The sequence below is a fragment of the Spermophilus citellus genome (assembly GCF_964194105.1).
Source record: "Spermophilus citellus genome assembly, chromosome: 2".
NCBI classification, from domain to species: Eukaryota; Metazoa; Chordata; class Mammalia; order Rodentia; family Sciuridae; genus Spermophilus; species Spermophilus citellus.
This window is the reverse complement of record NC_138183.1, coordinates 135,665,417-135,682,013: the sequence shown is the minus strand read 5'-3', so window position 1 is coordinate 135,682,013 and position 16,597 is coordinate 135,665,417. Positions and strand designations below refer to the sequence as shown.

General features: G+C 34.9%; 1 protein-coding gene across 1 annotated transcript; it reads right to left on the bottom strand.

Annotated features, from left to right (window-relative positions):
- Positions 1-3,196: 3,196 nt before the first annotated feature.
- On the bottom strand, positions 3,197-8,123 carry LOC308632827 (glucoside xylosyltransferase 1-like). The gene is made up of 2 exons (XM_081265171.1): positions 6,862-8,123; positions 3,197-3,561 (listed from the first exon to the last, which is right to left on the bottom strand). Exons 1-2 carry the CDS (start codon positions 8,085-8,087, stop codon positions 3,447-3,449), a joined length of 1,341 nt encoding a protein of 446 aa, XP_081121297.1. The 5' UTR covers positions 8,088-8,123; the 3' UTR covers positions 3,197-3,446.
- Between the last annotated feature and the right edge of the window lie 8,474 nt (positions 8,124-16,597).

Here is a 16,597-nt window from a genome sequence, read left to right as displayed (position 1 = left end):
ATTGAAAGTCAGTAACTCTTTTTTTTTGAAATCCATACATTTTTGTAGCAGAGAAATCAAAGCCAAACTGTGTTTGAAAACATTATCCATGTTTATCACTGTATCTTGTTCAAGAATACTCTATTGTCTCTTTTTAATTTTTAAAACTTGTGGTTACATGTGCTCTTTTATAATTGTATTTACTAATTTTACAAATTTATGTGTTTTTATCTTTTGTACAAGCTCTCCTTCAATATCCTTTGTCACTTTCTTTTATTTTTTGTGGTAGCACTTCTTCCCCCATTTTGGAATCTGACAACTTTGTTAATATTTTTTTCTATATTTTTAATTGGTGCATTAAAATTATAAATATTGGTGAGAATCATTATTACATATTCCTACATACACAAAATATAACAATATGATTTGTCCATCTTTCATTCCCCTAATGCTAATATTTTAATATCATGTTCTCTACCAGTTCTCAGAATTACTATAGTCAGTTTAGACACTTTTGCTCTTCTAAACATTTGTTAATAGTTTGAAAGCATACACAAAAGGTTGGAAAAGTAAAAATTTTATATTTTTTTTTTGTGTGTGTGTCTGTAGTGATATTTCCTTTTATAGCTCTAATTTTGTTGATTTGAGTCTTTTCTCTCTTTTATTTAGTTTGGCTAGCAATTTATCAACTATGTTTACCTTTTCACAAACAACTATTTTTTGCTTTATTACTTTGTATTATTTTTATTCTCAGATACATTAATTTGGTCCTAGATCTCAACTATTGTCTGTATTCTAATAATTTTTGAGTTACTTTGTTCTTCCTTTTCTAGGACCTTCAGACATAATGTTAGATTATTTATTTTTTTTTCAAAAAAATTAAACATTTTATTGAGTACATGTTTATTTAGTAACAGCAACACAGCCGAATTCCTTCAAAACTGAATAAAACAACTTTGGATTATTCTCAAGTTAGAACCAAATTATAATTCTATACTCTCCTTTAATAACTCCCAAAATACACAAAATACTTGGAGGAAGATATTCACATTTCTCTCAAAACAAAGTAGGTTAAGGTAAAAAGCAGTTACAGGGCAATAATCTCTACATACTGCAGTATACCATGATGCCTTCCTGCCGCTTTAGAACTGTTACTCAAAATATTAAGATATCTTCAACCTTTTTCAGTTTTTTATTTCAGGAACTGGTGCAGTTTCTGACTGTCTCCTTCTCAAATCTGTTACAGCACCCTCAAAAACCACTGGTCCAACTCTCAAATACTGGTGACAATGCATGTGGACACATGTCAGTTCTGATAAATTTTGAGTGGATGGCATATTCTTCAAAAATACTACAAGCCCTGGATTATTTTTGCACAAAAAAATAACATTCCAATATTCCCTGAAGAGATTTTATATGACTCTGAAAACAGCTACGGTCCATCATAGTCAAAATCAATTTACTTTTTAACAGAATATTCACTGTTGCATTCTTTTCACCAGTTTTTAAAAGGGGTTGCTATGATGTATTATATAGGTGTATATGCTCACATATTCTAATTGTACATAAAACTAAACCTAATCAAAGGTTGCACATCAGTTCTTAAGTTTGATATTAAGATGTCTGAGCACAGACCTTCCAACTAGTGTTCACAGTATTAGAGAGATAAGAGAAAATCTTTGCAAAAGCTCTCTTTTGTTTGAAAACTAAGTTTATAGAAAATTCTAAAGAAATATTTCCCTAGACATTTGGAATTATTAGAAATGAGGTGATAAAACAAATTTTTCAAAGTCAGACACTGATTTGCAGATCAAATTGATTACAGATTTTAAACTGCCCAGGCTAATATGCTATTCTTTATGCTATCCTATTATTTTTCATAATCCTGTAATTGCTAGATTTTGAATAACATCCTATTCACTCATAGCTTTTTCTTTTAGATTTGTATGCCACCTTTTAGACTTGTCTTAAGTTTATATAACTTAGTTTTAAAAAATCTAGCTTTATGTTCAATGAATTAAGAAACAACAAACATCAGAATAGTTTAGCCATACTTTAATAAGCAAAAAAGGGTTGCTTTGGCAATGTATAAAAGGATAACTATTATAGTACAAATCATTAATCTACTTTTATTAAATATCAAAATGCAATAAGGCAATGATTACATCAAGATACTTGAAATTGCATTTCATAAATGGATAACTGGCCCCATACCTGACATATTGCACCCCTACTTTTATTTCCTATTTACTCTAAGGAATCAAAAATGTTACTTTATAAAAACAGATCAGTGGTCTTTCTAGAAACATTATAACTATGGTATTTATTACTTAAATTATAAGTGTCTAAAAAAGAAGACAGCAAAGACTAGGGATGCAGCTCAGTGTTACAGTGCTTTCCTAGCAGGCATAAGGACCTAGGTTCAATCCCCGGTACCAACAAAAACAAAAAAATCCTCTTAAGGTTTTCCTCTTTAATTAGTGTTTCTACCGTCTCCTGTTCTCTTGAATGCAGCCATAATAGTTCAATTGAAAACCTCTCTACTGAGGAATAAAACAATGTGATCTACTGTTGAAGCTACCATTCAAGATGAGGCAATGATTCCCAAACTCAGCTCATATCAGTATCATTTGGGAAAACTACTATGGTAGATTCCTGCCCTCCAGACCTGATAAAGCAGTCCCTCCACCCCAGCCTCCCCTGGTGAATGTAGTTAGTCTTACATAATCCAAATTTAGTATTACAAAATCCAAAGGGAAAAGTTAAAATGGAAGATATTGTTTCCATAGGTCCCAGATCATACACTGGGATCCAGTAAAAAAAGATAAAATGTTGAATCATTAGTACTGAAAAATCAGTGAGCATCTATCTGCAGGGTCAACAAACCGAGGCCCTGAGCCTCCTGCCAGGTAACCAGCATCTTTCCTGACCTGCAGGACTAAGGCAGACAGTGACCTGGGGTGGGGGTGGGGGCACAACTCCAAAAGAAAAGGCTTCCACACCATTCCTCTCCATCTCTACTTCTCAATTTTCCCATTTCATTCCATCCTTTCTTTACTCTGCCTTTTGTCATTCTCTTATTCCCTTCTCTTTCCTCTCCCTTTCTCACTTCCTCTCTTTTCCTTCTTTTCTGATTACTCATCATCTTTCTTCTCTACTTTCTCTTCCTGAAAAACACTTCCTTACATAATTCTTATTGGAGATATATGCCAGAAAACATTCAGCCTGAGGATAGGACCACCAGGGCCAAACAGAACCTAGAGCTAACACTGGTGTGGTGTAACAGACCAGGCAGGATGTGTTCAAATCCATTCTTTCTTCGAAGTCTCACCTTCTCTTGTGAGGTTCGAAGGGCACACTATACTGGCTCCACCTAAAAACCTAAGGCATAGTGAAGTCTAAACAGCATACCTGAGGCCTCTGACCATGAAGAGAATCCAGATCTTGTTCTCAGCCTGGTCTTCCTGTCACTCTACCACTGCCATCTGATTGAAAGCAATGCAGCAATGCGTAGGCAGTAATATCATTGCAGGCTCAAAATGTCCCCAAATCACTTGGTTACCGTATGCATGATGAACTCTTCTTCATAAGGAAAAAATAATTTTCTTAAAATATAAATCACAAAATATATTTCTAAAGGTTTCCCAAGTTCATTTAAGATGACTATTTTATACAAATGAAGTTAGACTACATTTTAATCTTTCCACTTTGGTGATACTGTAGCCCAGAGATAAATCTGAGGTCAAAACTGTGTGTTTTTTAACACACAGCCTCAAAGAATATATAGTATAATTTATATCAACTGCATAGATATACTATGTTTTCTGAAAGACTTCTTATACTGAAAAAATATTATGTTCTCCAAGTTATCCATCTGTAATTTAACCTTATTAGATCTGAGCACTTCATTTCTTAAGAATTCTCAAGGAAAAAATTACCTTAAAGATAAAATTCAGAAAATTCACTTTAAAACTGTTATAGATGTTCTGTGATACCATTGACTTTAGGTTTAAAAAAAAAGACAGTTTTCACCATAACCCAATTTACGGTAAAATCCTCAATTAGGTCAGGTCTGAATAGACCAGAGGAAGAACCTTACAGCTGGTCCACAATGTAGGCCACAGGACAGTATAAATAAGCCACAATACAAAGGAGACCACAGCACACAATCCAGTTGGATTAAACCATGACCACACTCTACACAGAACCATCCTCACACTGGAGCCCATAGGGCTGAGAGAATCCATTCAATGAGAAAAATCAAATCTTAATAGACTCATATCTTGTCAATAACCCAATAGTTTTTTCTTATTTCAAAATCACAATTATAATTGACCTACTAGGCCAGGAATTGTGGCACTCTAACTTCAACCTTAAGGCTGGCAAATAATTTCCAGTGGTTCCCAGACTAGTCAACATCAAAATCACATGAGGTGCCTGTTAAAAACAGAATAATCATGTTACTTGTCTTTGTACCCTGATCCTAACAAACTAACTAAACAATGCCATACTGGATACATCAGAGAAATCTGCTTAAGGACTGGATATCAGATGAGGCCAGAGGACTGCTGCTACTTTTATTAGGTACAAGACTCTGGAGTTGCCAAAGCATTTACAGTGATGTCTGGGATTTTAAGATACTTCAGCAGAGTGAGGGAAAAAATAAATAAATTAAACAATTCAAATATTGCCCAGTATTAGATTGGAATGGTGAGTACCATTGAACTATGTGCTCCCTACTTTTTTGTAATTTTTAAATCTCTTCTATAATATTTTTTTTTAACAGACATCATCCTAGAGAGTATATCAGTCTCTAAAGGGTGAAGCTCAGGATATCTAGTTTTAACAAGCTGCCCACAGAGTCTTATATAGCTAAGCAATGGTCTCATTTGTAGACACTTAGAAAGGGTCTTATATACATCAGCCAAAATTTGCAATTTTAGGATTCTCATTTTCTCAGAGAGCTCAATTTCAACACAGTTCAGGTATTGCACCAAGGCATTCTGCCAAGGAAGTGGGCTCCTGCTCTCTCAACCCATCTGTTCTAAGAGTACTGGGCTGCTTATCCAGTTCTATTTATTTATTTATTTATTTATTTATTTATTTATTTATTTATATTTTTATTTATTTATTTGGGGGGGTGAGAATCAATTAATAATCTGCCTTTTTAAACCTTCCTCTCTCAATCTGTATCTGACTGAACTACAAAGATAGCAGACAACAAAGTACTGACTACTTCTTTCTACAAAGTCCTGATCTACATAAAGGACACTGTGTAAGCCAAACAGCATGATTTTTCCTTCATGAGTTCCCTTCTCTATTTAAGCATTAAAATATAAAGAGAGAAAAAGAAGATAGCACATAGTGCTTGGTAAAATGAGATATGTGCCCAAGCATGGTATGTACTAACATTCAGAATCTACAATTAACTACATAGCAGTCAAGAACACCAAGAGTAATATTTTTCTCAACTTCAAGGCTTGCTTTGAAAAATTAACTGTCCTGGCCAGGTGTGATGGTGCAAACCTATAATCCAAGCAACTTGGGAGGCTGAGGCAGGAGGATCACAAAGTCAAAGCCAGCCTCAGCAATTTAGCAAGCCCCTGAGCAATTCAGCAAGATACTATCTCAAAATAAACTAAAAAGGGCTGGGGTTGTAGCTCAATGATGAAGTGCCTGTGGGTTCAATCCCTGATATAAAAAAAAAAAGTGTGTGATGTTCAAAAAGGCAAGATTAACCCAATAAAAATTATTTTTTCTGTAGTTAGATGTAACATTATTCTAATCCAAATCATCCACCAAGTTGTCTAATTTACTTAAGTAAGGCTCTATACATTTGCTTTTCAAAAATACCTTGCAAAGCCATTTTGAGGTAGAAGAAGTTTAAATGAACCACTTTTTCTACTCCATTGTAACTAAATTTACTGATCCAGGAAGTATATAGCTTACATATTTTGGCCCATTGCAGTTTCCACCATCAGATTAGCATTACTATTAAGGTTATCACTTTATTATCAGCATAATATTTTTTGCTTCCAGAATGCCCAGTAAAGCTGAAAATTTTCACTTAAAGTGATTTAAAAAACAAAACAAAACAAAAAACTTGCCCAAATACCTTAGAACCCAGTTTTGGCAAGACAGTTTAATAATACATACAAAACAAAAACACTTTATTTCCCCCTTTCACGCACACACACCACACACACATGCACACACACACACACACACACACACACACAGAATAATGCCTCAGAGTTTTCACTATTTTTCTTCTTTCTTATACAGCTCAATTTTTCGTGCAGCTTAGTTATAGTCTAAAAATAATTTTCAACATGATTGTCACAAAAATATTGTAGATCGGAGATGAAATGTATAAAGGTACATAGATTGTCAATGGTTACAATGGTTACATCACATTTCTTGAGAAACAGAACCTTTTCTGTCCCTGTAAACAATTTTTTTTCTCACATGTTTAAAGTGAGGTTAGTGCTGACATAAAATTATTGCTATACTCACAGCTTGAGTGTCCACCCTGTGTATGAGGTACGTTTTCCATCCATACACCCCTACCATTCTTACTCACTTGAGAGTAGGAGCCAGCAGAACTGTGCAGGCTACACTATAATATTTTCACCAACACTGGAATGACAGCAAGTAATGTTATGAAACATCAGAGATCAAAAAAGTCTATCATTGGAGCCCAAAATTTTAACTTCTTCTTCATTACATGAGTACACTGCTCATTTAACTTCTTCAGGAAAAACATTACTCTGGAAATGAGTAATTCCTTCCTAAACACTTCATTCAAGACTATTCCTTCACACTTATCTTCTGCCACTTTGTTGTTTGCATCCATTTAACTTAGCAGTCACCAAGAATTACCTTTCCTTTGGTGGTCTGTCATAACGATCTCGTATGCTTTTCATTAGTTGCTTGATGAATATTTTGTAAATTTTTCCACAGTATGTATGCACTGTCTTTTGTAGTTCCAGTTCTAAAGGTTTTAATAAGGAACGAATGTTGTTATCTTCAAAAGAACAATTTCTCAGTGCTTCATAAACAGCTCTAAATGCCGGCTGCTTATCATCATGGTAAACACCTCTGTTCCCGTGAAGAATAAAGATTCCTTCATCTTCTGCTTCTTGGCAATTGCTTCCATATATACAATGATCTGGTCGATAATTCCATTGACACGGAAAAACAAAAAGGCTTTCTGGATTATGAAAAAACATAATATTCAGTAGATCTTGATCACCCCACGTGATGTTTAATTTGTATTTTTTAAGCAATGGCATAAGTATATCTCCCCATTTTAGGTGTACAGTTGTCATATCATTCTTGAAGTACTTCCTTCTCATCCGCGTCATGTTCATCAGCATTACTCCAGAGTTCACTCCGGTCTTCCCATAGTATGGATGCCTGGCAAAGCGATTGTACCATCCAATTCGAGGCTCCTCATGTTCTGGGGCCATTGCAGCAATTTGTGTGGAATTGAATTTCTTTAGTAAAGACCAAATATCATCAACTGGTCGTAAAAAAAGGATATCAGTGTCGACATACAGTAGCGAATCAACTTCTTTCAGGATTAATGGCAAGAATAACCTCTGGGAAGCACATGGTTTAAAGAGTTTTTTCCACTCCGCTGCATTCTGACTTGGAAAGGTAATGGGGTATAAAGTGTAATTAAATGTTTGTAGAAATGACCAACTGTCAAGTCTGTCTTTAAAGCTATCATGTAGTTGGTCCTCAGCAAAAATATGGAACTGAAGAGGTTTGATGCTGAAAATGATAGCTGACTTCAGCATGGTTAGAGTTTCTTCCAGTCTTTCACCACAGGCCACTACAGCAAGATGCATTTTCTCAGGAGGCTCTATTTTCAGACTGTACCTGTCCGACCGGCCGGGACGCGCCGCGGGGCCCGCGCTGCCCGCCCCTCTCCCGACACCCCGTCCGCAGTCTGCGAGCCAGGAAGCCGCTGCGGCCTGCGGCTTCCAGCCACCGCCGCCCGCTCCTTCCTCCAGGGACACTGCGAGCTGGCTGAAGGCGTAGAGCAGCGAGCAGAGGCCGCAGGCCAAACACAGCACCACGACGCGCAGGTAGCGCCGCATCGCCCCGGTCCCAGTCCCGCGCCGTGGCCGCCTCCGTCGTCGCCGCCACCGCCGCCGCGCCCGCCCGGGCGAACTTAGATTATTTATTTAGGATCTTCCTATTTTGTTTTTTAATGCAGGAACTCGGTGTTATAAACTTTTCTCTTAAAACTGCCTTCATATTGTTCCAGAGAATTGAATATGTTGTATCTCTGTTCCTGTTTGCTTGTAAGAATTTCTTGATGTCTTCTCTCATTTTTTCTATAATCCATTCCTCACTTAAATAGTATTGGTCCATCTATGTGTTTATGTAGTTTCTATAATTTTTCTTTCTTCTGATTTATAATTTAATTACATTATGATCTGATAGATACACATGATTACTTGATTTTTTAAAAATTTAGTAAGACTTACACTGTGGCCTAGAATATGGTTTATTTTGCAAAAGGTTACATGAGCTGCTAAGAAGAAAGTTAAAATTCAAATATGTTTTGGTGAAGTATTCTGTAGATGTTTGATAGGTCCAATTGATTTATATCATTATTTAGGCTAGAAATATCTCTATTGATTTCATGTTTGGGTGATCTGTCCATTGCTAAAAGAGATGTATTGAAATCACTCAGTATTATTGTATTGGATTAAATTTGGGATTAATGTCAAGAAATGTATTTGTTGTTGTTTTATGTGATGAGATACACTGACATTTTGGGCATACATATTACTATTGCAATATCCTCTTGCTAGATTTTCCTTTTATCACTGTATAGTGATATTCTTATTCTCTTCTGATTAAATTTTTCTTGAAATCTGTTTCAGGTATAAGAACAGCTACTCATGCTTGATTTCAGACTCCATTGATATGAAATATCCTTTTCCATAATTTTATTTTAAAACTGTGGATGTCTTTGCCTAAAAGATGAATTATTTGCAAATAGCATATAACTGGATCTTGATTTTAATCAATATTGCCAACCTCTGTCTTTTAACTGGGAAATTGAGACCATTTACATTTAGTGTTATTAGGAAAGGTTGTTATTTCCTAATTTTCATTTCTTACTTTTTATTTGCTTAGTTACTCTTCTAGAGAGCCTCATCCATTTGGGTACTTTGGGTTTATTTTGTGTGGTGCTGGCTTAGTGCAGTAAGTCTCCCTTTCCCCCACATACACATATACCCAAACACAGAATGGAACACATAAAAGAAAATAGTTTAAATTTTAAAAATTGAAAAAAATTGCTGAGGTGGTCATAGATGAGGTTGATGTACTCCCAAAACAGGACTAATGCAAAGTTCTATATGGGAAGCTTCAGTTGTCTGGGTTTAGCCTTAACTTTATTTTGGAAATTTGTTAGAAGGTATTTGATATTGTATCCATTCTTCCTGTTGATAGTCAGATGCCAATCTTTGCTTAACATCTGGGTCTCAGGGACCTCCTGAAAATTTCACTCTTAGAGTAAGGGATCTAATCTTCCACAAGTCTCACATAGTCCACATCCATCGATGTGAATTTCCAAATATCAAATCTGAAGTGCAGACATGAGTGACTGACCGATTTCTGGCCTCTTCTCAGCTGCTTGTTGGGCCAGCAGCAACAAAGAAAACTCCATTCTGTCTCCCCTCGGTATTTCCAGCCCGGATCTCCCTGGGCATAATTCTTTCTACACTAGTTTCAGTCACATTGGCCCAAGCACACTCTGAACCCCACAACAGGTGACTTCTGGGTCAGGTTGGCAATGACTTTTATGAGCTTGTAATCTCTGGCCTCTGAAAGCTGTGACATGGCCACTTGAAAACAGATGGATTATGTAACAATTTTTGTTTTGACAGCTGAGAGATTATAATCACTTTTCAATCATCAACTTGTGCCACATTCTCTGGATCAGGTAAGATAAGCCTCTTATTCCACAAGTTCTCCCAAATCAGATCACCATGATTTTTCCTTTATGCTTGTGTTATCCTTACCCTCAGCAGTGGGCTGGGATAACATATTATTTATTGTTTTATAATGAGAGTTTCTGAATTTCTGTGTTTCCATGATTCTTTTACTATTCAATATTGAATTTCAGTGAATTTCTTCAGTCATCTACTGGCTGAGAAACAATACTCTAGTTGCTTGAATCTTCAGCTGAAGAGCAATTGGACAGTGTACCCTTCCTCTAATCTGCCATCGTTCATCTCCCCTTACTAGTTATTATTTTAAATATTATTATTTTTTCTTTTTCCTTCTAGAATTTCCATAATGTATACATTACACCTTTTGTTCTTAGACGTTCTTTTCTATTATTTTAATATTTTTTCTCTTTGCTTATTATTTTGGGAGGTTTCTATTGAGAGATCCTCAAGCACAGATTCTTTCCTTAGCAGTGTACAATCTACTAATTAGCCCATCAAATTTATTGTCATTTCTGTTACAGTATCTTTGATTTCTAGCATTTCATTTTGGTACTGTCTTGGAATTCTCTACTCTAATAACCTTGCTCATTTATTCTTGTATAGTCTACTTCATCCGCCATAACCTTTAGTATATTAATAATAATTGCTTTAAATTCCAAGTCTGATTCCAACATATCTACCATGTCTGAGTGTGGTATGATGCTTGCTCTTTCTCTTCAAAATGTGCTTTTTGTCCTTTGTCTTTTAATTTTTTATTGGTAGGTAGACATGATATACTACATAAAAGGAAGAGTTATAAAGAGTCCTTTAGTAATGTGGTGGTGAGGTGCAGCGAGAGAGAACTATTCTATACTTTTATGTTTAGGTCTCAGTATGTTAGTGAGATTCTGCCTCTGTATTGTGAACTTCATAGTGCTCCTCATTTGCCCCTTTGACCCATGTGGGACAGAATAGTTAGTATGGGTTAGGGTAGACATTTCTTTTCTACATGGATGTTTAGAGCCAGCTGGGGTTGGGTGTTCCCTTTTCCTAAGGTCAGTTAGGCTATGATCAAACCCTGGCAGGTTGAGATCTTTTCAAATAGATTCTCCTGAGGTCAGACTCTGCCAAGAAGTGAGAACTCTAATATATTTTAACATGGTTTCTTCCTTCCCCCCGCCAACCCTCCCAGTGGAAGCCGTGGGATTTAGCTCTATTATTCACTTGGTGTAATTCCAGGAAGCAAAACTTACCAAAGTGTGGAGATCCTCTATCACAGGTCCCCTTGAGTCTTTCATTCATAGACACGTCAGACTGAGCCCCCAGCAATTCATCAATTACAGTTTGCCACAACAACACTGGTTCCTGGGGAGGCTTTGGTTCAGGAAGTTGTAAATCTCTGTACTTTTCTATTCCTCCAATCTTGGGGAAGAAGTTTACTCCATGGGTCAAGTTAGAGTTGTACATTTTGAAATTCACTCAGCTTTTTATATTCTGTTATAATGGAATGGTGACCTGAAGCTCCTATATTCTGCATCAGAAACCAAGTGTTTTCAATAGCTCTTTTAGGATCAATCATTTGTCTTTATGAGAAAGAACCAAACCACAAGAGAATTTTGGAAGTTGTTTTTATATATTAAGGAGATCAAAGAACCTGAGTTATTTTTAAAAATATATTTTGTGATATAGAGCTTGAGATGTTTTATTTCCTGTTTCTGTAATGGAGAAATCATGAGTTCAATGTAGTCCATTAAGAATCTGAAATTTGACAAATATCTGTCATTTTGTTGTTACCTGATAACTAAAAAGTACCCAAAACCATTTAAGAAGGCTCAGAGACTGAATATCAATCAGATGGAAACAATATTCTGATAAAATTGAACTGAAATCATTGGTGGACAAAGAGCCTTGAACATTGTTTTCTGCTTTCTCACATTGTGAAAAAGGGTTTGTGTGTTTTAGATCAAACATATGCATCCTCAAACTTTTATTACATAATCTATCTCTGTAATCTTTTAAAAATTCTTGGGAATACATATTAATTTATGTAGCCTCTCAAAAATAAACTAATTGTTTCCTAATTTGTACATGGAAACAATATAGTTTACAGTATTTTCTCTATCGGGTATGTACTGTTAGAACAGCCCACAAAGACTTACATTCTTATGGAGAATTGGTGTGCTGTAATTGTTGGGAATGTTAATGAAATTGAATTATTATAGATCATGAAATGTGAAAAGAAAATAGTTTTGAAAAATTACCAGAACTTATTTTTGAACTCTTTTGTCAACGTTTCTAGCTATTTATTATTAGTTATTATTTTATAGAATAAAAATGAAAGGCATTTAGGGTAGATAGATATTGTAATAATTAATAGAATTGTCTATGAAAATTTCTGTGAAAATTTTCTGCTTTGCAAATTGTGCAAGAGATACTTCACTTAACTGCTCTTATGATACTAATTGGTATCATAATAATGTGTCTCTTAAATAAACCAGATCATATTCAGCTCTTTTCTGTTATTCAAAAATCCTTTATATCTACAAACCTAAAAAGAACTATGGTATGGTTTCAGCATCATGCCCTTTCAGAGATTCAAATGTTGGGATGGCATAGAAATTACACAATTATTCATAATATTTAGAAGTAATACTAAATTTTCGTTTCTAAGTTCTTACTGGATCTTTTTTCACATGTATATCCTGAATCATAAAAAAGTATCTGTTCCTCTGGATGTACATTAAATTCATCAATATTGGACCTTTTTTCATATGTATATCCTGAATCACTTGAGAAAGTATCTGTCCCTCCAGATGTACATTAAATTCGTTAATCTTTGAGATATTCGGGTTCTAGGAGCCAGGGTTGATTATTTAATCCTTGGTATCTTTGAGAGCACAACCATCTTCTACCCTCTGCTAACATAAATACAAGTAGTATGTAAATAGTTATTTTTATATGAATGATTTTATTTTTTACTATAAATGTATGAGCTTAAAAGAGTAAAACTTCACTTTCCATTTAAAGAGGGGCTCTACCTCTATGAGTGAGGACATTTCGGGACAGTTATCTGGAGGGAGAAAGTCTGCAAGCTTACCAAACACTCAATTCAGTATTAGGAGTTAAGGATACATGCTGTAATTTCTGAATGAAGTAAATATGATGCAAATTTTCTTTATGTTTCATGATAACCTGAGGCATACTCTTGGGAATCATCTTTAGACTGTGAAAAATTTCTGTAGCTCTGGGACCTATTGACTTCAATTTAATATGATCTTTAGAGATTTGTGTCCCTCTCCTGAGCTATAACCTGGGGCCATAAAGTATTCAGGGAATAGTGGGTAGACAGTTAATGATTGCAAGGTGGCCAGGAAGACTTCTCCATTCCTGCAGAATAAATTTGTGAGAAATTCTTCCCTCACATAGGGGCAGTTGCTCTCTGTATCAAGTCTGTTTGAAGGCGGTGAAGACATAGTGGAAAGAACACTAAACTTGAGTCAGATTTGGTTATGAATTGCTCTCCATTTTTTACTTTTATTAGAGTTTGAATTTCAGTGTCCTTATATGAGAATTGGAGTTCATTGGAAAAACCTCACAGAGACTTAGGAAAATAAATTAGGAATGCATAGAATTGCCTTATAAAAATAAAGCAATATGACAATAGTATTATTTAAAGTCATCATTATTTATGAATGAGTATAAGATTCATAAATTTAGTAACTGCTCAAAAACACATTTCCACACTTCTATGGGTAGGACCCAACTCTTCTCACTTGCAGATGTAGAAACTTGGTAAGTTCTCTTAAATGAATTGTCTCTCAGTTCTTCTCCAATCTTGAGGCTTTTCTTCAGTGGAATTCTGGCCGTCTCCATGGCATGTGCTTCTTTCTTTGAGAACACATCAAAAATTGTACTGAAGGGTTCTTATTGTAAGTACTATAGGTATAATCATATTCTTATTATTTTTAATGTGGAAAAACCTGCCAAGTTTAAATCAAACACTGTGTCTACTCAGATATATTAAAGTTGATAAACTATGTGATAAAATCAAAGAATCTAAATATTATGAGAAATATAAAGGGTAAAGGTAATATAGCCTCAAATTCTAAGTATGAATCTTTCATTATGTTCCTGAAAGAATCTTTTAATCAGCACTTAGATCCCAATGTGCTGGTGAAGTCCTTAACAAGGCAACCTATTTCACTGAATTTTTTTTTCTTTCAGTATTTCAGCGAAATCTAAGTTTGTATCAGTTTTACAGGCTTTTACTGGTTATTTACCATAGAGAAATACACAATAAAAATATACAGAAGCTTTTCAGGTATTTAAGGTCAACTGTCATGTCTTTCTTCTATAAATAAAATACCCAATGGGAGCTCTGACAGCAGAAGGGTTAGAAGGACTGGCTCTGGAATGGAACCTGGGTTTTAATTCTATATCAGACACATTCTGACTGAATGATCAAGTCACTAAAGCTCTCAGTGTTTTAATTTATGTTCTTAACTAAAAAAGTTGTTTGAAACTTAATTAAGGGGAAAAAAAGAAACTACTGAACTTAAAAAAAATCACAGGAACTTGCTAATGTTCAATCAACATTAACTGTTATTTACATTGTTTTGTTTTGTTTTTACAAATGGGGTGGTTTAACACTGTTTTATTATTTTATAATCTACCATTGAATGTACTTAGTTTATTAGTGTTGTTTTCAAGGTATATTTGCTAGAAGGACACATTATTATTTAACAATTAAATTATTGTTTATTATTTACTAAATTCCTTAATGTTTATATAATTGAAGTGGTGATATTGAAGTATTATCATGAAAGACTTAAACATGGAAGAGATAACCAAAAAAAACAAAAAAAAAACAAAAAAAAAAAAAAACAACAACAACAAAAAAAAACACTGAACACAAAGCCTTTAAGTCTTGGTTGGAGTCCATTCTCCAGGAGAGCTGACTGGAAAGGGATGTAAGTGTTTCTCATTTCAGCGCGTCTCACTATTATTTTATTTGGAAGGCAGTGCAGATGATTTTACTCTGGTTGCTCCCTCTGAACTACCAATGACTGAAACATGAGAGATTGACAGAAGGATCTGAAGGCTGTGATCCAGAGGGACAGGTGAGTGCAATCTTGATAATACATGTCCTGGACACCTTCCTACACAAACACAAATCTATTTCTGAGGCTGGGCACTTTGCTCTCTTGGGAACCAGAGCATGTAGCTTGGGTTTCCTTTCATAGTACTACAGAAATACCACCATGTTCCCTGTGGACAATGTGCTTATGTTTTCCCCTCATTTCTTTTGCCTCTTATTCACTGAGGTACTGACATCCACATGTTGCAAGCTGCTAGATTTTTAGTTCTTTGAAAATAATCCTTGGATAGGACTTAGAAAGTAAGAGAATCACAGACTTTATGTCTAACACACAGGTTTTCATGTAAAAATTTGGATAAACTCACTGCATAAACACATGGAAGTAGAAGTCCTGCTATTCCATGTTTTTGTAACACTTCATTTTGCCAGTTTAGATTCCCTCCCATTATAATAGATGTAAGTGTCACTCCTTGTATTTAATTTGCATGTCCTTTGACTAACGATTTTGAGTATTTTCTCATACATTTATTTGCCATTTATATGTCTTTTTGATTAAGTGCTCCAATTATTTTCCAATTTACTTGAGGGGAGAAAGTGTTTGATTTGTATTAAGTTTGAATAGTTTTTTTTTTTAAAAAAAAAGATATTTTGAATACATTGTCATATGCCCAAGTTGTAAATATTTTTGAGTAATTTTCTTTTAATTCTCCTGTGACTCTCACAAATGATTTCAATTTTTAAAATTAAATATTGAATCAATTTTAGACTTAAATTTTCAAAAATAGTAAAGCTCCCATATATTCAGTACCCAGCACCCTTAATGGTAAGATTTCATATAACTTAAGCTCTTTTATTAGTGAGGAAATTAGCACTGTTACAATTATTCATATATAAAAACCTATTTTAACATCATTATTTCCATTATAACTTTTTTTGTTCTGTCTTGTTTTGTTCTTTTGGTGCCATGATTCTTCCCAGGATTTCCCATTGCATCTAACTGGTTTTGACAGAAATTTAATTTATCAAAAAGGTAGAAGAAGAAGGAAGAAGATGAGGAGGAGGAAGGAGGAAAGGAGGAAGAAGAGGAAGAAGAAGAAAAAGAAAGAAACAGAATTAGATGCAAGCCTTTTCTCCTTTTGGTTCCTTTTCTGGATCAAAGATCAGTCAAGGAATCTGCCAGACTGAATCAGCTAGAGCACGGATTTGCCCCTCTTGTCAGGGTGGTGAGCCAATGCATGTATTGGAGGAAGAACACTCTTTTCTGCTCAGTTTTCTGAAGTTCTTTGCCATTTGTTTTCTCTTACTTGGATGTCCTTTTCAAAGTCTTCAACTGGACAAGATTATTTTCATTCCAAACTCAGTTCAAATATCATTTTCTATGTGAAACTTTATTTTGAGCAGGATCCGATTCCCACTTTCTCCATGTTTTGGATGAGCCTTAACAGAGTCTCATCATAATCACTCTATTGTGTCAGAATGCATGTCAAAAAAAACATTTTCCAAGAGAAAAAGTGAGGCAAGCTCAGGAAGGATAAGGGCAAAAAAATATAGGGTCACTTGG

What these genes read in the sequence shown, in the direction of transcription:
- LOC308632827 (XM_081265171.1), bottom strand. Translation starts at nt 8,087, where the DNA reads ATGCGGCGCTACCTGCGCGTCGTGGTGCTGTGTTTGGCCTGCGGCCTC. An exon ending in GACAGACCACCAAAGGAAAG is followed by an intron (nt 3,562 to 6,861) that starts GTAATTCTTGGT and finishes TTCCTTATGAAG; the next exon opens with AAGAGTTCATCATGCATACG.